We start from the raw sequence: 24,075 nt of genomic DNA on the forward strand, positions 1-24,075 counted from the left end.
TGGTGAGGGTAACAAGGATGAGGATGCAAGCAGTGACAAGGAATGGATAGTGACCCCAAAATGGTTGACCAAATCAAATGTCTGCTCTTTTTGTTTGCTTGTCCTCGTAGTCTTTCATTTCTTTTTCAATTGTCCAATACAAAGAATTTCCTTTCTATAAGATCAAAATATCTTTTAAGAAATAAATCGTAGAGAAAAGTCTTGATAAATAGTTGTAAAACTAATAAGAAATAAAATATCTGGGGTAAATCAGACTCCACTGCAACCAAAAGAGGGTTAAGAGAACATCATCGTTATTATTTGATGTCCCTTCTTCCATGCTGGAATGGTTTGGATGGTTTAACGAGGACTGATAATCCAAAGAGCACTGCCAGGTTCTATGTCAGACGTAGAACTTGGCAGAGTCCTCTGCAGTGCCTGTTCTTGTCAATCTGTCCAACTCATGCCAGCATGGAAGAAGGGCCATTAATTCAATCTGTGTAAAGGTAATGGGATGGATTCTATCCAACTTTAGGGGTGCATAAAATAAAGTTAATTTTGCCGACATCAGTTGTAACACAGTACTTTGTTTCATCAAAAAGAGTTTGACAAATAGCTGCTCCCCAAGTTTTTCAGACAAAATTAAGGACCAACAGATTCTTTCCATCAAACAGAAACTAATTTTGTGCAGGGTTTTCTAATTATCCCTATTTTCTAATTCTATCTCATCCAGAATGTACTTGTTTTTAGATATTTACAAGGATTAAGACCTTCTGTAAATAATGAAATTATATCAGACCATGCTGCAGCATCACTCACGTTTTCTCTTCACTCACAACATAATCGCTCGTTCATATTGTAATCCCAACAAAGATTTGTTCCAGAAAATGTGTTTAAACTATAAATGTTGTACCTCAATTAAATATCTTATTTTTAAGGAAAATCAGGAGACCTCTCTCTCTCTATATATATATGTAGATATATATCAACACACAAGTTGATATATATGGAAAAAAAAAGTCAAGGTAGAAAATGCTAAAATAATTTTATAAAAAACATTTCAGTATCGATTTCAGTCATTGAGACTTCTTCAACTGTTAGTATGGAAAAGAATTAAATCTTGAAAGAATTAAAAGAAAAGTTTTTTTAAAAGAATATTTGCATAGTATTCAAATACAAGGGAACATTTTCCTTGTTTCTGCCTGTCTCTGTCTCTCTTGTTTACTCTTGTGGGTTCGAGGTCATTGTGAATTCTTCTTGGACCCACAAGAGTAAACAAGAAAGACAGAGACAGGCAGAAACAAGGAAAATGTTCCCTTGTATTTGAATACTATGCAAATATTCTTTCAAAAAAACTTTTCTTTTAATTTTTTCAAGATTTAATTGTTTTCTATATTTACAGTTGAAGAAGTCTCAATGACTGAAACCGGTATTGAAATGTTTTTCATAAAATTATTTTAGCATTTTCTACCTTGACTTTTTTCCTACGTGTATGAGAGTAGAAGGGAGATAATTCCTCACTAATTACCTCCTAAGGGCGGAGAGTGAAGAAGGACGGCTGTGTGGCCATTGTCATCTGTCCAAACTGACTTTAATATAACTGTGGTTATTTTATTTATGACTTGAAAGTTTTGTTATTTCTTACAGGAAGACTTCAAAGTTATGGATTCCATCTCAGCTGAAAACTGAAAAGCCATGATTCTTGGAGGAAAGAGATGCAAATCCGGAAGTTGCCAATGAGATTAGGGCTCAAACAAAGGGACATGGTTTTATTAAAGTCAGGGAGACTCAACTCCAAATGGACAATGCCATCTTAAATGACAATGATGGATTCTAACAGCTCCACAAATCAATGTGTTACACTTTCTTGGAAAGACTCCAACCAAGTGAAATCTTTTACAGATTTTGAAGGGGAAAGGAAGAAATCATTGTGAAAATATCTCTTTTAGTTTCTTTTGTCACCAGATTTACAAATAATTAAATTGGTAAAGATGCTTACAAGGCACCGAAACTGCAAATATCAGATTAAAAGATGGTCAGTGAGTGAAAGTTGGGAAAAATCAGGTCTGCAGAGACTCTCGGTGATTCATCAGAAACGAAAAATTCCCTAACAGCGTTGGATATTGTGCATGATGAAAGTGAGGGGAAAAAATGGAGGGGATTAGGGCAGGGGATGAAATCGATGTATTTGCTCAACTTCTAAGTCATTTAAGTAGTCACAATGGAAACGGTGGGGGATGAATTAACAGAAAAGTAAACCCAAGTTTACAAGACGGGGGGGGGGGGGGGGGAGAGATACACAGTTTTTGAAACAATAAAAAAACACAATAAAGCATCAAAAGACATTTTACCTCTTGGCATTTCCTTTCAGAGTCTGAAATTGTTTTTAAGAGACCAGAGTTCTTCACCTGTAAAAATTAGGGAAAAAATAAAAATAAAATGAGATTTACACTCTCTTTCACACACACACACGACCAGTAACACTGAGTAAGAGACCTCCCCCCCACCTCATTCTACTTTATTGGACAATTTCTTCCGTGCCACTGGCAGCATAAAATATACCACACACACTGTATATTGAATTTCCCAAGCTAGATTAGAGGCTACCTATCCAGGAAGACATCAAACTTGGAATATGCAGTGACAAAGGGAACAGGGGCATCGGTAGTTCTCTCGCAGTGAACAAACTCTCTTTAACGAGTGGCAGAAAAAGCAATGGGTCCATGTTGCAAGGCATAAAATTGTTGAAGACTTCTGTTATTGGGAGAGAGAGAGATTGAAGAACAAACAAATGTAGTCTGACCACTACCCCAGTTCCTCTCCCCTACTCACTTTGTGCCTTGAGGGACAACCTGTACAATACATCAACACTATTTCTTTCTTTGCAAATCTTCCATCTGATCATTCTCAGCTTTTCTCATTCTCTCTTCTGAAAGTGAGAAGCCATGAACCCCCTTCTACAACCCACCCACCTCTGACCCTTTCATTCTTACTTCAACTCCTCATCTCTTTGCATAAAACCAAACCCAATTTTATTAGGGGTTCATTGACTTGCAAGCTGCATGGTGACCTAACAATTGCTGGTGTCACATAAAAAGCATCCAGCTCACATCGTAACATGGTTGCTAATAGGAGGGGCATCCAGTCAAAGGGGCCATGCCAAAGCAGACAATGGAGCATGATGAAGCCCTTGGACCCGTCAGACTGTCCAGCCTATACCAACATAGAACATGGCTGTTAAATAATGATGATAATAAATACACATATTTATTTATCTAATAATTAAGGATAAAATCTTTATGATTTTATTAAATAGTCAGCCATGATCTCGTTTTTCTTCATAAAAACAGCAGCAATCTGTCCCTTTCTTCAATCCAAAACCCTTCCAGTCTCACCTTCATTATTTCTGTTGGCTTCAGATGAGGAAGAGTGCTGAAGATGTTTTTCTTGCGTTTCGGGCAGACGTTTGCTCCATTTATCAATAAAATTATTTTAATAATAATAAAACCAAGTTTCATTTATGTTTTGGTAAATAATAAAGGGACCAAAAATAAACAATATGGTGATTAAAATAAGCAGCACGTAGATCACGCACTTAAGTAAAAAGTTGCTCACGTAGAATGATACGCTAAAGCAGCACAAAGTAACCAAACAAAGGTAACCTAAAGTAATCGCCCTTTAAGTTGCAGATCCCCAGTCAAAGTGGTCCCACAACGTTTCTTTCCACTGTCCCCATGTTTTTGTCTTCCTCATCTTCAAGTGTTTCAAATGGAAACATCAAAGTCAATTCCACTTCTGAAATCTTTTATTTAGCATTAAACTGATAATCATCAAACTCTTCTCAATTTGTCTTCATTGCTGCTATTTTTGTCATTTATTTTACATAACACACACACAAGTTTGAGGTTGATTTGTTTGCTATTTCTAGCAGGTTGAGCAACTGACAGAGGTTCCTCTTGTTGGTTTGTGACTCAGTAGTTATATTAAGAAGTAAAACCTATGGAACGCTTTCTTTAATATTTATAATTTTAATATAAATGTAATCAGATGGCAATGTAAAAAATGGTGAAACTATGAAATTGAGGAGACTATATTTAGAATAAATAAACCGTTTGGTGTTTACCTGTGGCATCTCATGCCATAATGTTCGCTGTGAGTTGGCTCGGAGGAATTCACTTCCCAAAGACTCAGAACCTTGAGATTCCGATGTACTTGTGTTGGAAACCTTACTTTCACTTTTTCCGGAATCCAGGGATCCAATTTCACAATAAATATGAGCTGAAACAAATATATTGCAGAACTGAAGGAAGAAATACAGAATTTTTTTTCAAAAAGTTAAGATTATAAAAAAAAAACATTTTAGAGAGTAGAATGGTACTGAAATTGCACAAATTGTGTGTAGGCTTTAAAAAATGTGCAAGAGCTTTCAGTTCTTAATGTTATTAAGCACGTTTTATGGCGAGTGTATAACACATGCTTGATAACATTGTGACTGCAAAGCATTTATTAAAGTCCACACACTTTGTGAAATTCCTTCCAAAAGGTTAGTACCATTCTATTCTCTAAAAAGCTTTTCTTTTTCTTAATCTTAACTATTTGAAAGAAATCTTTCTCTCAATATATATATATATATATAAGTTTCTGAAAAGTAAGGAAGGGAAGTTGTACAATGCAGACTATGAATGCTTCATAGCTAAGTGATGCTTGTTACGTAAGTTGTAACATGCACAAAACCAACTTAGGCAAACTTCATGTCCTATGACCTCTACACTGTTTACATACATACATACATACATACACACACACACATAAATACATACATATATATATATATAGCCACAATGAGGATATTCAAACCTCTTATAGGGAAAAGCCTGATGATTGTCCTAACTCAATAAACAGATAGATATGTCGTATAGAGCAGTAGTGCATCTGACAGGCTTCTACATAAGTCTGGACCTTTGAAATTCCACTCAAAAAGCTTTGGTCGACCCAAAGTTATGACAAGAGACAACTGCACAAAGTATTGTTCATTTTGATTGAATTTGGGGCCATGTGAACTCCATGGCCATGCTGGAATTAATATTTCACAAAACCAAACAAACATAAATAAAATGAAATCAGGCAACATACAGTTCCGATTAACACCTTTCTTCTGTTTTTTGATGTCTGTTCCACAGAATTGGTACAAGGGTTCCAACCCAAAACACGATTTGTACCGTTCATTGTTTACACCGTAAAGATTGTCTTCATCCTGAAATAAATTAATCTGATGATAATTACTTCTAGAAGAACCCCCAACTTATCTTTTTGCAGTTTGGTAAATTACTATTCAGCATAAATTATGATAATAATGATTTGTGTTCACTCTACAATGAAATACTCAACAGAGGAGGAGGAGGAGCCACCACCACCACCACTGCAATAAAAATATGAGGTAGTAACTAATGTTATGCTTGTTGTGTGCTGAACATTCCTCTCCTTCTCTGTCTCTCTCATATATATATATATATGGAAATAAAAAACACCTTTTGAGTGTTGGACCTCACAGAGCCAATGTGGTCAATGCTGCTGTAGTGTAACTAACACCCATGCCAGTAGTAAGTAAAAAGCACTTTTCGAGTGTCGGGCTTCATGGAGGCAATGACAAATGACCAAGACCTTCGTCAATTTGCTCTGCTTGAGAAGGAAGACCCATCCAGCTGAGCAGAATCGCAGTCATGGCAGATATTGGTGTCATGCAACTGGCACCTGTGCTGGTGGCACATAACAGCACCCATTACACTCTTGGCGTGGTTGGCATTAGGAAGGGCATCCAGCTCTAGAAACCTTGCCAAATCAGACTGGAGTCTGGTGCAGGCCCTCAGTTTTCCATCCCTGGTCAAAACCTCCAACCCATGCCAGCATGGACAATGAATGCTAAATGATGATGATATAAACATGTTGATGCAAACAGAAAAAAATAGAACTCAAACTCTGAGTATCTGCATATTTTTATTAACATTTAGCAGAAGTAAGAGAGTTCTTCAAAGTCTGAGAGTTTCATGAGTTGGCACTTTGATAAATAACAATGCACGAAACTCTTAGAGCAAGAGTCACTCAGGGATTTCTGTTAAATATTAATATGAGAAAGAAAGAGAGGAACATTCACACATTTATAAAACCATTTGGCTCTTGGGTTTACTTCCTGGGCCTTTTGGTTGCTGGATTTACTTGCTAATCCTTTCCCCCATCAATCCAAAATTCCAACACCCTTCTAAAAGTAATGCAAGTCAAGACAACTACAGGACTTTGGGATATTAGAGGAACCTATCCAGATATGCAGAAGAAGTTGAATTAACAGCTACGAGTGAAGTCAGACAACTGGAAATTAATTTTTTGATAATGTTTTTCTAAATATTGTATTCCAAATTTTATGATACAGAAAACAATCTTCATTTGCATAATTTCTTAGAATATTTTCAAACCTTATTTTTGGCTCCTTTACACACTATGAACCTATCCTGAAATAACTTTTGACAAATTCAAAATATTTAGTTTCTGATAAACTGCTAGAATTAGTGAAAGCAGAGATTCTTTATGAAAACAATAAATCTGTAAAATATAATTAAAGGCATTGACTGAATACAAAAAAATTTCCCTAATGCGGTTACCATCTACGAGACACTGTAACACACTATCTCTGGACTTCTCCATAAATCCAAAGACTGTGTGGCATTAGTTTACATTAATTTTGATAAAGTAGATTAGATGGCTTATTTGAATTGTTTCAGCTGAATGGTTTTCAATAACTAATCATTCAACCATGGAGTAGAGAGTGAAACAATCAGACTATGGTGCCCAACTGGAGCAGTCAGAATAAGGTGCCCAATCGGAGCAATCAGACTATGGTGCCCAACTGGAGCAGTCAGACTACAGTATCTGGCAGTGGTATGACCAATAATTCATCCATGAAACTTTATAACCATTGGAAGAAAGTAACATCACAACACATTTCACATGAAAAATAACTTTACAGAAATATTTAATATTAGCCATTTACTTACGTAATCTAGTTTGTTTAAGTCAGGAAAACTGTGGAGAGACAAACAAGAGTCACAATTAATAAACACAACAAATAGAAACAAATGGGTTCTAATCTTGCTCTCATCTTACTGGGTCTTCTGTCTCCCTCCTTAAAATAGATTCAAATATTTACTGAAAGTCTAATAAGATGTAATATCTTAGACTTGAGTGTCTAAAGAGGTAGGGACTGTAAAAGTAGGTCCATATTTTGAGATGGAAGACAGTTGAGTAGCCTCCATGCACACACACACACATGCATGCTATCTCTCTCTTTCTCACACACACACACGCATGCTATCTCTCTCACACACACACACACACACACACACATGCATGCTATCTCTCTCTCTCTCTCACACGCATGCACACACACATGCTGTCTATCTACCTGTTTCTCTCTTTCTCACTGTCAGACAAACACAGGCAATTCACAAGATTGAAATCCAAATCTCTCAGATTCTGCAAAACTGAAACATCTTCAGTCAGATAATTGTGTAAAAGACAAATAGATGTTGAAAATGGATGAAGAAACATATGTCGACTTTAATTATAGTTAGAATGGCTGGATTGAGGTTCTGGAAACATCTTTGTCTCTTTGACACAAAGGAAGTAACAACTCTACTGCTGGCTGCTGTAAATATGTTAACTTTTAACATAAAAGTAAAAAGCACCATCCGAATCGTGGCCAAAGCCAGTGCCGCCTCGACTGGCTTCCGTGCAGGTGGCACGTAAAATGCCCCAATCCGATCGTGGCCATTGCCAGCCTCGCCTGGCACCAGTGCAGGTTGCACGTAAAAAGCACCCACTACACTCACGGAGTGGTTGGCGTTAGGAAGGGCATCCAGCCGTAGAAACATTGCCAGATAAGACCGGAGCCTGGTGCAGCCTTCTGGTTTCCCAGATCCCCGGTCGAACCGTCCAACTCATGCTAGCATGGAGAACGGACGTTAAACGATGATGATAAAAGTACATTAAAATTGGGGCATAATGTCAGCTGCTATTAAATATGTTTGGCAGACATAACTCCCTGAAACTTCCAAATTAACATCTTATGCTAATGAGATTTTAAGGAGTTTCTCTCATGAAAAAATAAAAGAATTATATGGGAATATGTGTCCCTGACAATGGTTTCTCAAAACAAGAAACACAGAAGAGATTATCTCTCTTCAAATGGTCCACTCTCCTCTTAACTGGCAACTCTCAATAATTCCATCAATAATAAGGATGTTATTTCTAAAAATATGTAAACAAGACACATGCAATTCAAAAAGATATTCTAGATTCTGTTTCCAGACAAAAATTTACAACATACTGTAGCAGTGACTTTAACCAATCAGACATGACGATCATTTCCTGTAATTGGTATATTAAGCAGCCAATCAGTGTTAGGCCATTGCAGGATTCAAACTTCTAGAATCTTCTCTTTGTTCTTCATAAAAAAATGTCCCTTTTAGCATTAACACTCTTTGCAAAGCGTTGAGAACTGCCAACTCATTCACATGTTTCACCTTTTGCCAGGCAAAATGTTGAGGCAGCCACATGTGTCTCCATTCTTGAAACAGTCATACAGTTAAAACAAATGGCAGAGTATACAGCAGGTCCTGTCGTCATGAATACAGCACAATTGTTCCCAGTTATGATGGTCCAGCCACAGATTGCCGCATCAGTAAGTTTGCAGTACACTCCAAGCAGTTTTGCTCTTCTCTTATGTAATCATGGCTGTTGCTACTTGTAAAAGACCAACACAAGTTAAACTCTATTTGCAATGATAAAATCTACGAAAAGCTTGGGAGTTTCGTTCAGTTTCAGCCCAAGAAATATATTTTCATTCATCAACTCAATTAGTCATCACTCAACAAACAAAACTCATGTGCGACAATACAAATGAAAATACAGCTTAAAAAGTAAACATTGGTCTTAAGAAGAAAAAAATCAAAAATGAAAGACGAAATCAAATTGTGAAATGTCTCACTTGTGTTCTGAGGAATTGGTCAGGAAATCCGGAGATGACATACAAACATAATCTTCAGACAACTGATGGGAAAGTTTCCTGTTTTCAGTTTCTCCACCTTTAAACAAAAAACAAATCTTATAAAATAAAACCCTTACTTACCCCAGTGCCACAGACGGGGGGGTGGGGGATCTATTGAATGGTTTCTTGCAGTGATATAAAGCCTAACATTTTGAAAAGGTGCAGTCCCCCATTATATGACTGGTACCTATTCATTTATGTCATATTACAATATAATCAGTAAGGTAGTGAACCTGGCAGAACTGTTTGTATGCTGGACAAAAGGCTCAACGGATCTTCATGTTCTGAGTTCAAATTCCACCGAGGTTGACTTTGCCCTTTATCCTTTTGGGAGTCGATAACCCTTCCCCTGAAATTGCTGGTCTTGTGCCAAAATTTGAAAGCTTTAATTAAATAATTAGATGAAAATTAGTCTTTTCTTAAACAAGCACAAAGCTGGATATTTGTAGTGTCAAGTGAATTGGTCCCAGGATATAACTGGTATTTATATTGCCAATGAAAGGCGAAATTAATTTCTGGAAGATTTTGAATGCTGAAAGTTTCAGGATGAAACCAAATTCTGGAAGGCATCTAGTTTGGTGCTGCATCACTTCCAGAGTTGAAGCGGTGGTCGTGGTGGTGGGTGGTGGGGTGTGGGCAACCATCCGTTGGGTGGACAAGACTGAGTTGCTCAAAACCTCTGACATTTTTTTGATAAAAACCAACAATAAAACCATTCCTTGTCCATACTAGATCTTATGAACACAAGCATGACTTTGCAACCAACCATACAGATGCAGTGTTCAATCTCACCATGTGGCTCCTGAGGCAAACATCTTCCACAACAGTTCTGGCTGAACCAATACCTTCTTGTTGGTTGTTTCGTAGATAAAAATTGTGCACAAGTCCATTGTGTGTGTGCATATACACGTGTCATCACAAATTGTTGATGTAAAATATTAAATATTTTATAGAATTAGGTGGATTCACTAAAGGATCATGCATTCTACTTTGATAGATGGGCCACACGGTGAGAGGGAGGGGGAGAGGAAGGAATGAGGGACAAAAAAAGGGACTGAATAAAGTAGGGGGGGAACCAAATAACAGTGATGAGTATTGTATAAAGGAAGGGAGCATCGCTATGGTGTGTGTATACACACACACATAAACGCCCCCACCCCACAAATACAGTCATAAATTATTAAAGGGTGACACTAACGAACCAGGTGACTAGAATTAGACTAAGTAGTGTCTCTATGGTTAGTACTAAACTAAACAATCATAAACAGTTGTAACTAAGCTACCAAAGGAGACCCAATGTGGTTAGGCAACCTGATAGAAATGGCACTTAAATCTTCCTTAAATAACATTGGATGATATACTCCTAGGTAGACAGTGTCTAAGTAAAACAGATATGGGCATGATTGGACTATATTTGCTTATGTGGACTAAACGACTACATCTACCTGTAATGAAGTCACTGTATAAGTCTCGAGTCACACTGTCCCAGGCCCCAGGGTTGGTGTTGCTGGATCCAATGTTGCATGGGGAGATGCACAATTTTCTGGGAAAATATTTTGGAATTTGTTCCTGGATGATACAGACTTGTCTGAACTCTTTGGCATTCAGATTACTCTGTCAAATGTGAAGGAGCATGGCTTGGTGGTTAGCATAGTCAGCTCAAGATTGTAAGGTTGTGGGTTCAATACCTGGCAGCATGTTGTGTTCTTGAAAAAAAATTTTATTTCACTTTGCTCTCGTTCACTCATCTAGCAAGAATTAAGGGTACTTGTATTTCAAAAGGGCCAACCTTGCCACATACTAGGTCATGCTGAACCTCCTTGAGAGCTATGTTAAGGGTACAGGAGTCTGTGGAGTTCTCAGCCACTTGCATGTTAATTTCCTGAGCAGACTTTTCCATTGATCGGATCAACTGGAACCCTCAGATCATTGGAACCAACACATTGCCAGTTTTGATGACGATGACAAGGATATCTCATAGTTTTCAGCTTTCAATGATGTTATTGCCTATTTTTAGAATGATATTATGAGAGGCCGGATCTGGCCAGTTTGAACAGAAAACATTTTGAATATTTGGGCCAGAAGGGGTCAGTTTAAATGCCACAGAGTGATCTTACTGTGACAAATATTCCATTTATTGCAAAATTATGCGAATTTGTTGTTTTTAAATTCCAGACCAATGTCTTCTACAATCATGGCACAGAAATTTGAGAAGAGAAACAATAAACAGTCTACTTTTTCAGGAAATGTCTCAGAACTGAAATATCTCAAATGATTGGAAACCAGCAGCAGAAGTCCCTGGATACTTTTCCCCTTTCACAGACAACAGAATCCCATTTAAGGAGTTTGAGTCAGAAAAGGAAATGCCTGATCTAACATTGCTCCCTACAACATTGTTGTGGGTCATATCTCATTAGAGATTGGTGGTTCTCATCCTTTTTAATACCTGGGGTCAGATCTGAAACCTGGATTTTTTTAGGAGCCCACACCAATAAAAGTAAAAAACAAGTCAATTAAGGAAAAAATTATGTTTATAGAGAGAAGATTGTTGGGGTCGCTTAAGGGCTGCATGCAACCCTTGGAGTCACAGTTGAGAGCTGTTATTCTGAAGACTTGTAACAACAACAATCTAGGTTACATACTTAATGCATAACAGACTCCTGTCCCCACCCAAACCTTTGGCTAAAGTTTTAGACAACCCAAAATATTCTCAGAAATGTTTAAACAATATTCTGACTGAACTAGCTTTCATACAAGGTACATGAATTATAACAAATGTTATGTACACCATCATTAATTGCTTTAATTAAATGGTTGTTTCTGACTAATGAATCCCTTATTAGAAATGAGTGGGGATATGTGTGTGTGTGGTGGGGGAGAGTGTACATTATTGTTGCTTTGTCCCTTGGCTTTCCACCCACGACCATCCTGTTCATACTCTATCCAATGTCCTTGGCTGCTTCTAAGAGATTTGACTCCATTTCTAGCAGGCTGAATGACCACATAAAGGTCTTCTCAATGGATCGTGTGTTGTTGTTGTTGTTGTTGGAGAGACTTAGGTGTTTAGGTGAGATTTGCATTCACAGGCTGGGTGGGTTCATTTGATGAAAGGGGTGTTGGGTTGATCCAGTGACATGATTCAAAATACCAGCTAACACAGGTGGGGAGAGAGAAAGAACAAAAACAAACATAAAACTTGAAAATACAACAACAAAAAAGAGAACTATAAGAATGTCTAACAACTTTCTAGAAGGAAGTAGTGGACTACGTATAGGAGTGTACAATTGAATGCAGGGTACTACGTGGAATGTAACCCCACAGCTTACAAGGGTACTTACTGTGTGAAGAATTGGATCTAGAAGAGAGATTTGAAACAGTTAAAGGTCAAAAATAAAGAAAAGAAATATTTCAGTGTGTGTATGTGGACAGAGAGAGAGAGTGTGTATGTCATGTGTGTGTGTGTGTGTGTGTGTATATATGTATGTATGTATGTATTTACCCCTTTTGACCCCAACCCAGCTGGAACTGCCCCTGATTCTATGATACAAACAGCCTGCTTTAAACCGGTCAAGATGAAAATCTTCCACCAAAATGCCGGGTCGATTCTGGGCAACTCAGATTGTCTCCCCTTCTCTTTTAACCCAGTTTAACTAAATCAAATACTTATCCTTATTCGTGTTTTCTTTTTGCCACCAGCGATGTTTCTTCTCCTCCTGTTAGGTTATCTCCCTTTCCCCCATCCCCACTGCACGGCCAGTTTCTTTCTCTTCTGGTCATTTCAGAATATTGTGACCATCTAATTAAGACACATTTGTCCATTTCTCCTTATTCTTCTCTCTGCCCATCAATCCTTTCCATAGAAAAGAGGAGGATTCAAATATTAAAGACTTTTCCTAATTTTTCTGAGCATCAACCAAAGACATCCTGTTTGCGTTTTTTCATCTTGTCTCCATATTTTTTAAAACTTTTGTACTTTGTGTGTTTGTATCTATGTATGTATGCAAATGTACATGAGTGTGTGTGTGTGTGTGTGTGTGTGTGTGTGTGTGTGTGTGTGGACATAAAATTGTTAGGATAAAATAACAAAAGACTTACTAACCAGGTTTAGTTTTGGAACCCGGTAAACTGTCGTTACTGGAAGAATCCTGCGAACTGGAGTTTCTGTTCAAAGAGAAAATACAGACAAAAAGATGTTTTAAAGCAAATAAATATGAGTGTGTGTGTGCAGAGAAACATACCCCATGAGACACGCATTATCATCATCATCATCATCATCATTTAGTGTCTGCTTTCCATGCTGGCATGGGTTAGATGGTTGGACCGGAACTGGTAAGCTGGAGTGCTGTGTTAAGCTCCAGTCATCTGTTTTGGCTTGGTCGCCATGGCCGGATGCCCTTCCTAACACCAACCACTCCAAGACTGCAGTGGGTGTCTTTAACATGTCACCGTTAGGGGCACTGTTAGGCGGCACTGTCGAGGGTACCTGCGTCTCCGGCACCGGCCATAACCGCGATTTCACTTGTGGCCATGCTGGAACACCACCTTGAAGAATGTTAGTAGAATGAATCAACCCTGACATATGCGTTTTTAAAACTTCATATTTTATCGATCTCTTTCACTGAACTGCAAAGTTACGGAGGTTTAAACACAGCAACACCAGTTATCAAAAGGTGGTGAGGGTCAAACACAGGCACAAAGAAATACGTACATACATATATATATATATATATGTATATAGTTATATTAGAAGACATCTGGCCATGATGCCATGTGGTGGGATTGAACCAAGAACCATGTGGTTGGGAAGCAAGCTTCTTACCACACAGTCACACCTGACAATATTTTTTCATTTTGGTCAATCCCTTGCTACTCTCAGTTTCCCCTGGGGATGCACAGGATCTTGGCCTGGTGACCCCGTGAGACATCATATTTGCAGGTTTGTGTTGTTGTTGTGAATGCAGTGCTTCTTTCTGGGCATCCAAATGAAACCCTTTATTGAGCATCTGAAATAAACCCGACATACAGACGAGCCCTTTACAATCAAAACAGATGCCTCACATTTTCACAGCTCTGATATGTTCTTTTGGCTGCAGTGACAATAATGAACATCACCACTTCGCTGTTTTCCTCATCATTTAACAGCCTCCTACCAGGTTGAATGTTTTGTGACAACATTATTGTTGTGTCCACCATGATTTAACCCTCAGCATTTAAACCCGCTAGGTCCAGTTTAAATATTCTACCCATTTTATGTTCCAACTGGCCAGATCCAGCTTCTCACACCTACCCTACAATGTCATTCTAAAAATAATCACATCATCAAACTGTTTGCAACTATGAGATGATTCATGATTAAACCAAAGTGAATAAATACGCATTACATTTGAACAGAGTAATGTGAATGCTAAACAATTAACTAATTAATCACTCCCTGCCTGATTGGCACTTCATTCTGTCTTTAGTCATCTCTCATAAGAAGAAGGAGACATTCTTCTCTTGTGGCAACTCGACACTTCTAGAATTCTTCTTATTAAAAAATGCAGTTCAAAGTGTTCTCGATGCCAATTCATCTGCAAAGTCCATTCCTTGTCAGGTGAAGAATTTCACAGATCACAGCACACACTTTTGCAGTGGAACCATTAACCACTGTTGTGGAACACTGTCCAGACTTGGGACCATCTTCAGCCCCAACGTACTTGCATCTGAGCGATGCAAACATGGAAAAGTGTCAAAGTGATGACGATGACACCCTCACATACGTATATGTGAATAAGCAGATACAAACATAGACACACACACTCTTTACAATTTTTGAAACTCACCTGTTATTTTTAGGCGATGGGATAGGAAGTGGAACGACAGTCTTCAAACTGAGGCTCTCTTCTTGTTTCCTGGGGGGTAACGGAGGGGCTTCTGGTATTTTGTCTCTTGGCGGAATCGGTGGAGGCGTTTCACTGACATCTCGTTTTTTCATGGCTGAATCTGGTGGGAAATCAATATAATTTACTTGGTTAATTTCCCGCAAGGAGTGAGTTGATTGCCTCTTTATTGCATTCTTTCTTCTAAGCACGGAGTCCTCGCTGAACAACTGAGAGGAATTACTGTAGTTACCGGAATCTTGTAGTGACATCCAACTTAAATGTTTTGCCTTAGTGCATTGTGGGAAGGAATCTAGGTTTGAACATTTCGCAAAACGAAACAAAAAAAAAAGGAAAAAAATAACATAATAATAATAATAATAATAACAATAATAATAATAATAATAACAACAAATGAACTTCCAAATGTATTTAATTTTATTGTAAAGTTTATAACCTTTCTAAAAACTTATCTTTTTTCACTAAAATAGATGGAGGGGGAAAATGGGGTTAATTTAAAATAAGATCCTTGATAATGGTGGGGGAAGTGGAGAGAAGGCTGTCTCAAGAATCAAAGCATGGAAGAGCTAGGAGAGTGGGAGAGAGAGAGAGAGAAGCATAGGTAACACTATCTACAACATGCAAATAAATTTCCAATGATGTTTGAAGAATTCCATTTCAAAAACAACAACAACAGAAGTTATTTAATAAATTAATGAAATATCGAAATGGATGGTTTTCGTTATTGAGAAATGACTGACAAAGAATTACTGGAACCAGAAGAGTTTGTTGATGGATAATATAATGTCTAATGGTTGGGGTGATGGCTTTGTGGCTGAATATACTAGGTGGACTTGCCTCTTGTAGAGGACAGACAAAAGGTGTTCAGCAATTTGTTGCTGAACAACCTGTACAGGTGATTCTGTTTATAGATTGTGATCAAAGGATGTTTGTGTTGCCCCCCCCCACCTCCATCAAGTCATCTTGTCTCAGCAGATCACTTCAACATTTCACCTGTGACACATTGTCCCATCTCAGATGAAGACATTGCAGAGCAATACAAGATGAAAATGCACTGCCAGGTCTGGGAATTGAAACCACAATCTCATGAATGCGAGTGCCACACCCTAAACAATGCCATTTCACTAAATATCATTTTTTCCTCTTTCACTTGTTTCAGTTATTAGACTGTTGCCTTGCTGGGGGGGCAACCGCCTTGAGGAATTTTAGTCGAATACCTTGACCCCAGAACTTGTTACGCTTTTGAAAAGCCTGGAACTTATTCTATCATTCTCTTTTGTTGAACTGTTAAGTTATGAAGGCTGTAATCACACCAATACCAGTTGTCAAGTGGCAGTGAAGGACAAACATATGCAGCAGGCTTCTTTCAGTTTCCGTCAACCAAATTCACTCAAGGCTTTGGTCAACCCAAGGCTATAGCAGAAGGCACTTGGCCAAGGTAACAAGCAGTGGGACTGAACTCAGAACTGCGTGGTTGGGAAGCAAACTCAACATTTTATTCCAGTATGTAGCTTGATTATATTTCCAAGTCTCTCAGTACTTTAACAGCAATTATACATTTAACTAAATGAATTTTGTGGTAAGTAGACTGCTTACCAACCACATGGTTCCAGGTTCAGTCCTACTGCGTGGCACCTTGGGCAAGTGCCTTCTACTATAGCCTCAGGCCGACCAAAGCCTTGTGAGTGGACTTGGTAGACGGAAACTGGAAGAAGCCTGTCGTATATATATATGTGTGTGTGTGTTTATGTGTTTGTCCCCCCAACATCGCTTGACAACCGATGCTGGTATGTTTACATCTCTGTAACTTAGCAGTTCGGCTAAAGAGACCGATAGAATAAGTACTACGCTTACAAAGAATAAGTCCTGGGGTCAATTTGCCTGACTAAAGGCGGTGCTCCAGCATGACCACAGTCAAATGACTGAAACAAGTAAAAGAGTATTTTAATTGCAATCAAATATCACTGTTCAATTACTTTAAACCTGATTTCTCCACTTCTAATGAATTCTCTGGGACAAACTTTGTACAGAAAGAAATATTTTCATCATAATTACAGCAATTGGAGTTTTTTTTTTTCTGTCTGTTTTAAGTAACTTTAAGTACGTCCATGATTAGAGTTGTGGAGTAAGTGTTATCTTTGTAATGGAGGAAGTGTTATCTTTTGTAATGGAGGAATGTAATATCAATTAATTAACTAATTAATCCATAAGTGATCCCTCACAGTATTCTACCAGGTAACCTCATGCTTGTAGTTACCAAAATAATGACCACAAGCAATGTGAGCCCTACCTATGCATACATACATATATATATATATATATATATATATATATATTATATATATATATATATATATGAGTGAAGGTGCATGGCTTGGTGGTAAGGATATTTGGCCCATGATTGTAGGGTTGTGAGTTCAATTCCCAGGGGCATGTTGTGCCTTTGAGCAAGGCACTTTATTTCACATTGTCCCAGTCCACTCAGCTGGCAAAAATGAGTGGTACTTGCAGACGGAGTGCCAATGTGTACCAATATCTTACTTCTAACCACACTATGGGACCAGCCTGGAGTAATTGCAGCCAAGTTCCTGGTAGCCATTTTGGACTTCTTGCATCTCTTCAGTCAGTTAACTGAGACCCAAAAACTCGGTTTCTGGAAGCCTTTGAAACTTTGTCACATGAGGCCAAATCAAGCGGCTTTGAATAATAATAATAATAATAATGGGGACACGGACACACACACACACACACACATATATATATATATATATATATATATATATATACATACACATATACACAATTTAATATAAATCATCAAGGAATTCTTCTAATTATCATCAAAAGTTCAATATTTGCCATTACATAAAGCAAGAAACTGTCATGCAGTGTGTGTGTGTATCTGGGTACACACACACACATCCACATATAAGAAAAGCAAAACTCATTTGTGAGAGTGCATGCAACGAAGCTAAAATACTTTGAAATAAAATTAGAAAAAAAAAATCAGGAAAAATATTTGAAGCGAAAAAAAAAAGAAATGAATAAAAAATATGTAAAAGTAAAGGAAAAACAACAACAATAAAAACAACAGATTTAATAAAATATAAACAAATGAAACAAAAAACAACAGTTTGGTGTGGATGAAATAATGAAACAATATAGAAGGAACCCCATTAGGTAACGGGTACGTCATTCAGGGATGAGAGGTAGTGTTAGTCATGGCTGGATTAGAATCAAGACAATAAGTGAAGACAGTTGATCGTTTCTGGTCCTTTATCTCTGCAAACCAAGGACCTGACAGGACGGAGATGTGTATCCGTGTATATTAGTGAGGGGTGGCCACATCAAATAAACCCGGACTAATACAGTAAAGGACTTTTTTTTTCTGGTGCTCAACTGATTCTGCTGATCCTTTACCTTTGAGGGGAGGGGGTCCCAAATAATAACAAGACATGCAACAACAATAACAGAAAGCAAAAAAAAAAAAGGGACAAAAACAAACAAGAATAAATGTAAATAATTTCAAAAGAAAGAGAAAGCTGAAGGTGGGGAGTTGGTGGAGAGAAATGGGGGTCAAGGAGTCAGAGAGGTATAAAGGGTCAGAATGGAAGAGGTGAGAGATGGGTGTCTATAAGGGATAGTAGTATTGATGGAGGTGGGGGGATCTTTAGGGCTAGTATTCCAGTCTCTAAGACACTGGTACTTAACCATTTGTTTCATCTATGGACCTCTTTGATTACTTCTTTATTCTGGCAGACCCCTATTTTGTTTTCCCTGCATTCACTTGTGTAGGTTGAACCCTGTAAGCCGTCAGAGAAACAACCTCAGCTCTTTCTTGCAATAAATACATCGAATGCAAAATTTTTTTTATGAACCCTGGAAAATACTATTGTAGATCCCCGGTTTACAATTTTGCTTGTGTGGACCCCAAAAATCTAATATGAAACTCAAGGGTCCATATGGACCTTGGTTGAGAGCCACAGCTCTAAGAAATTCATTTTGAAATTGCATGGTTTTAGGTCTGACCCTACCATGTGATTGATACCTTGGGCAAGATTTTCTACCCTAGCCACCTTTTTTTCCCATAAGAATCAGGGAAGCCAGTGCTCTACTCTAGCTTGAGGTTTCTTGGAATGAAATATGACAATCAGGCAATAGTACGTGATCAAAGCAATCATTCCCACTTGACCTTTAAGGGGCAACTTTCTCCTGACCCACTTCTGAATGAGACTGGCCACTCCCACCACCTCTTCCCAGCTCCTGTCCACCTGGAGGTCCAGACTAAGTCTAATGACAGGATTCATCACTGGTCAACATGGATTTGCTTCTCCAAAGGCCAAGGGACAAAGTTATCCAATGGCCCCAGGCGATGTCTGCTCCTCCATACTGTCCGTGTTCATCATGTCCAAAGTGCCCAACACCATAACGGTGATGTTGTCTTCATATACGGACACAGCTCTTCTGTGACCCAGTTCAAGCTAGACACTACTCTCCACCGTCTCTGCAGTTCCAAAGCCAAAACCTGCAGGAGAGGGAGACAGCCTTTTGATGCCAACCAGTTTCAAACAAATGACAAAGTTCACCTCAGCATCATCTGAACTCAGAATGCACAGAGTTGGAACAAATACTTTCACAACATTCTTCAATCTTATGTTCTAACGACATTCTCCATTTTACAACCACCCACCCCCACCCACACACTCTCTCTCTCTTTCTTTCTCTCCACATACACTCTTCTTCCTTCTCTCTCACCTCACACACATACCATACACTCTCTTTCTCTCTCTCTCTACACACACACACACATGGTGTAGAAAGCAGAACTATTCCTGTTAAATGACTCACTGCTTCTGAGAAATTTGTCATCTGCTGAAGTAGAAAACAAAGAGATATTTAATGGGGGGGGGGACACACAAACAGGTATCTTACTTCCCCCCTCACCCTTTCACAAATTTAGTAACAATTTTTAAAAAAATCATTTTCCATTTGTGAAGTATTCCATGTAGTTTTCTTTCATTATTTCTTTATTTTCATTCTCTATTTTTAAAGATTTTTATTCCTTCCATCTCCCCACCTCTCCTTCTCATTCTGTCATTCAGTCATTCATTGATCTTTTCATTCTTTCATTCTTATAATCTGATTCATTCTCATTCTGCTATTCACACCTCATTCCATTTTCCTTCCACCAACTCTACACTTGAAGAAGATAATACCAGTTACATACTGGGGGCCAATTCATCACCACCACCATGGCACAAGCATAAAAGACCTGAAATCAAAACATCCTGAAGTATTTCGTGAACTCCTTTTGTGATCAGGGTTCAAATACCATCAAAGCTGAGTTTATCCATCACCCTTCCTGAGTCAATAAGGTACCAGTAAAGGATTAGAGTTGAGTTAATCCCCAATACCCCAATCCCAGGGATTGGTGGACTTGTGTCTGAGTTTGATATTACCATCAGTGGCCCTCGGGTGGTGAGCTGGCAGAACCATTAGGACTTTAGGGGGAAATGCTTTGAAGCATTTTCTCTGTCTTTACATTCTGAGCTCAAATTCCACTGAAGTTGACTTTGCTTTTTATCCTTTCAGGGTTGATAAAATAAATACCAGCTGAGCACTGGGGTTGATCTAATCAACTTACCCCTCCCCTGAAATTGCTGGCCTTGTGCCAAAATTCGAAGCCATTATTATCTGTGGCTCTCTACATACTGAGTTCAAATCCCATCATAGCTCACTTTGCTTTTCATCCTCCCAGTCATGTAAATACCAGTGAAATGATGGGGGTGGTGTCAACTGATCCCCTTTCCTTCAAAATCGTGCCAATGTTCAGAGTTTCCCTATCCACCCCCTTGATGCAGGGTACAATACCCCCATTACAGGGTACAAAGGAATATGACCCCCCTCACTTCAACTCCATCATGATCCAAGCTGATCCCTATTCTCTCTCATCTCCAGCACTCACTGGACCCTTTTCAACGTAACACTGCAAAGAAATTAGGGAAAGTCTTTTTTGTTTTCATTTTGGAAATTCAATTATTATTATTAATATTATCACCATCATCTGCACGATGAGTTTGAAGAAGACTAGGTCTTTGAATTCACTTGCACCACATTCCTTGTAATTTCAAGAACTGCTGAAAATTCACTGAAGAAATGGTAAAAACATGAAAAATAAAAACAAAAAAATTGTGAAAAGGAAAAAAAAAAGGAAAACAATAAAAGAATTAATTTTTTTTTTGTTTTGTTCTTTTGTGTTTTGTTTAGAATCTGTAGGTTGTTGTTGTTGTCATTTAACCCAAGGTCAGCTGTGAACAAGCAGACTTTGTAATAAAAAAATGTTCCAAGTGTGACCCCCCCCATGCCCTCCATTGGTGTTTACATATCTTGGACTACATCAGGCAAAGCCACACCACCTGTTTGTCTGAATACAAATGTTTAAGAAACAAGTCTGTCACAATTTGTTGGATGACAATAAAACGAAAGAGACAGCAGGAAACACAAAACTGTGACAATCACAAAACAGCCAGAAGCCTGTTGTGTGATCGTTATGTAATCTCGTTATGGCATAAATTAAACAGCATTGATAACATTTAAGGTGTGTAGAGTTCACCATTAATAGGCATATTTGTCTGACATTGTCAACAATGAACAAGGACATCACATGAGAGAAGAAGACTGGGAATGGTGTGTCCAGATGTGACCAACCAGTCGAATGCCATTTATAAACAGGGATCATTTAGCTGTTTCTCCAGAGACAGGAAAAACTATGACCAACCTTAATTTTCAAATGTTACTGAATTCTCATTGCAGGCATCGACATTAATTTGAACACTCACAGAGAAATAAGCGGCCAGTCTGTTTCCAAACTCAGCAATTACAGAAAGCTGGGGCCGCTAATTTGCATACTCTGAGTTTTAGCCGGTTATTTGAAATTAGCAGGGGTTGAAAGTGTGTGTTGGGTACTCTAAACAACTGGTGTCAGCTGTTAAAGTACAAACTGTGCGGTAATGGTGTCATATTATATTCTGATGGGTTCTGAGGGAATTAAATGTAAAGATTACGGATTTAATGAACTCCTTAATGAAGTAATAACAATGACTGTGACGCTAATTATTCTGCTAATTTACTGCCCCCTCCCCCAACCTGCTTTAACATCTGCCAGGTTACAACTTGATGAAGAATCAGCTGAGCAGGTGCAGAGCATTGATGATAATGGGGGGGGGGAGAAGAGAAAAAGGGTTTGAGGACTAGGGGGCGGGGGTGGATACTAAACCATTCATTTCCTCCTCCTACTACTACTACTGTTGCTACATGGTGACTATACCATAAACAAAGCATTGTCCCCTCCCCTCCTGCTCAGGGAACTGATCCCTCATAAACTGATCCCTCTGTAGCTTTCATAAAACATTTGGTGGTTGTTGTTTTAGCCCAAGGTCAGTCCTGATTGTGCAAACCAATCACAAGCATTCTAACCACGACCATCTCATCTTTTCTCACAAACATCATATTATTTAATAAATTATTTAACATCATCTTAGAACTGTCCCCTCTTAACACAGTAAGGTGTGGGTCCAGGGAATTTTGGCTGCTATTTTTAGCAGGTTGCATGACCATGTCAAGGCTTTTTTGATAATTTGTTGTTGTTGTTGTTAGTGGGGTGGGGGTGAAGGTGGTGAACTGGCAGAAGGTGGTGAACCGGCAGAATTGTTACACTGAATAAAATGCTTAGCATATTTCTTGAAACCTCACATTCTGAGTTCAAATTCCACCGAGGTCAACATTGCTTTTCATCCTTTCAGGGTCAATGAAATAAGTACCAGTTATACACTGGGGCTCGATGTAATCGACTCACCCTCTCCCCACCAAATTTCAGGCCTTGTGCCAACCCAAGAAAGGATTTTTATCAAATAGTTTCATTAAACTCAGAAGAAATAAACCTCTGACATGGAGACAGCCTAGATATTGTGCTGTCACTGGGCCACAGAAAATGGTGAATTGGAGGATTTCATCACACTTCAATGTCCCAGTTTTGATAGGGTCTCTGTGGCTGAATGCCCTTCCCAATACTGAACTGGGTTGTTGTCATGGGAACAGCCACAAGTGAAGTTGGCTTCAAACATGGAACACAATGTTCGTTTTGTTGTTGCTGTTGTTTAGCCCTGAGTCTGCTCTGATCAAAGCAGACCTATGATCAAATGTTATGTACCACAGTATATTGTGTGTGTGTGTGTGTGTGTGTGTGCGTGTGTGTGAGAGAGAGAGAGAGAAAGAGAGAGCATGAAAACAAATTAATAAAAAGAATATTTGATAAAACAACATTTCTCTGTAGAAAGAACATTGGATCCAAAAAACAAAAAAAACATCACAAGTTATTCTGGTCTAAGGAAGAGGATTTCAAAGAAACAAAAACAATATAGCATAGTTGAAATTCTTTGAAAGTTTATAAACATAAAATTTAGATTGTTTCAAGGGAAAAATGGCATAATAATAATAATGGTTTCAAATCTTGGCACAAGGCCAGCAGTTTTAATATGGAGATGGCTTGTTGATACAATCAACATGAATGCTTGACTGGTACTTTATCATATCAATCCCTAAAAGGGATGAAAAATAAAGTTGACCATGACAGGATCAGAACTAAGGACATGGAGAAGGAACCAATAATGGCAAGGTACTTTTTCTGACATTCTAAAGATATTGCCAATTATTATTATCATTATTAGTCATTAGTGCACTGGACAAAATGCTTAGTGGTATTTTGCTTGTTGCTGAGTTCAAATTCTGCCATGGTTGACTTTGCCTTTCATCCTTTCGGGGTAGATAAATTAAGTAACAGTGAAACATTGGGGGGTCGATGTAATCAACTTCTCCCACCAAAAATGGCTGCCCTGTGGCAAAATTTGAAATTATTAATTAAAGCAGTGATTGGTGGAATGCTGAGTGGCATTTCCTCCATATCTTTACGTTCTGAGTTCAAATTCTGCTGAGGTCAACTTTGCTTTTCATCTTTTCAGAGTCAAATACCAGTGAAACACTGGGGTCAATGCAACTGAGTAGGCCCTCCCAACAAAGGATTATTATTATTGGCAAGCTGGGCAGAACACTTGGTGGTATTTC

The 24,075-nt window shown here is 38.4% G+C and overlaps 1 protein-coding gene across 9 annotated transcripts in view; it reads right to left on the reverse strand.

Annotated features, from left to right (window-relative positions):
* LOC115224791 (rho guanine nucleotide exchange factor 26) overlaps positions 1-24,075 on the reverse strand; it is a 122,255-nt gene that overhangs the window by 13,035 nt on the left and 85,145 nt on the right. For 7 of the 9 annotated variants that reach the window (XM_036513814.1, XM_036513815.1, XM_029795710.2 and 4 more), the window contains 7 exons: positions 14,899-15,247; positions 13,176-13,237; positions 9,017-9,113; positions 7,026-7,053; positions 5,113-5,233; positions 4,103-4,257; positions 2,331-2,387 (listed from right to left, as the gene is read on the reverse strand). In XM_036513814.1, coding sequence (XP_036369707.1) covers positions 2,331-2,387; positions 4,103-4,257; positions 5,113-5,233; positions 7,026-7,053; positions 9,017-9,113; positions 13,176-13,237; positions 14,899-15,247 — 869 coding nt within the window. The remainder of the gene's footprint in view (positions 1-2,330; positions 2,388-4,102; positions 4,258-5,112; positions 5,234-7,025; positions 7,054-9,016; positions 9,114-13,175; positions 13,238-14,898; positions 15,248-24,075) is intronic. The other 2 variants (XM_036513819.1, XM_036513820.1) reach the window with 1 other exon arrangement.

Source organism: Octopus sinensis, linkage group LG26 (assembly GCF_006345805.1).
Source record: "Octopus sinensis linkage group LG26, ASM634580v1, whole genome shotgun sequence".
NCBI lineage: Eukaryota > Metazoa > Mollusca > Cephalopoda > Octopoda > Octopodidae > Octopus > Octopus sinensis.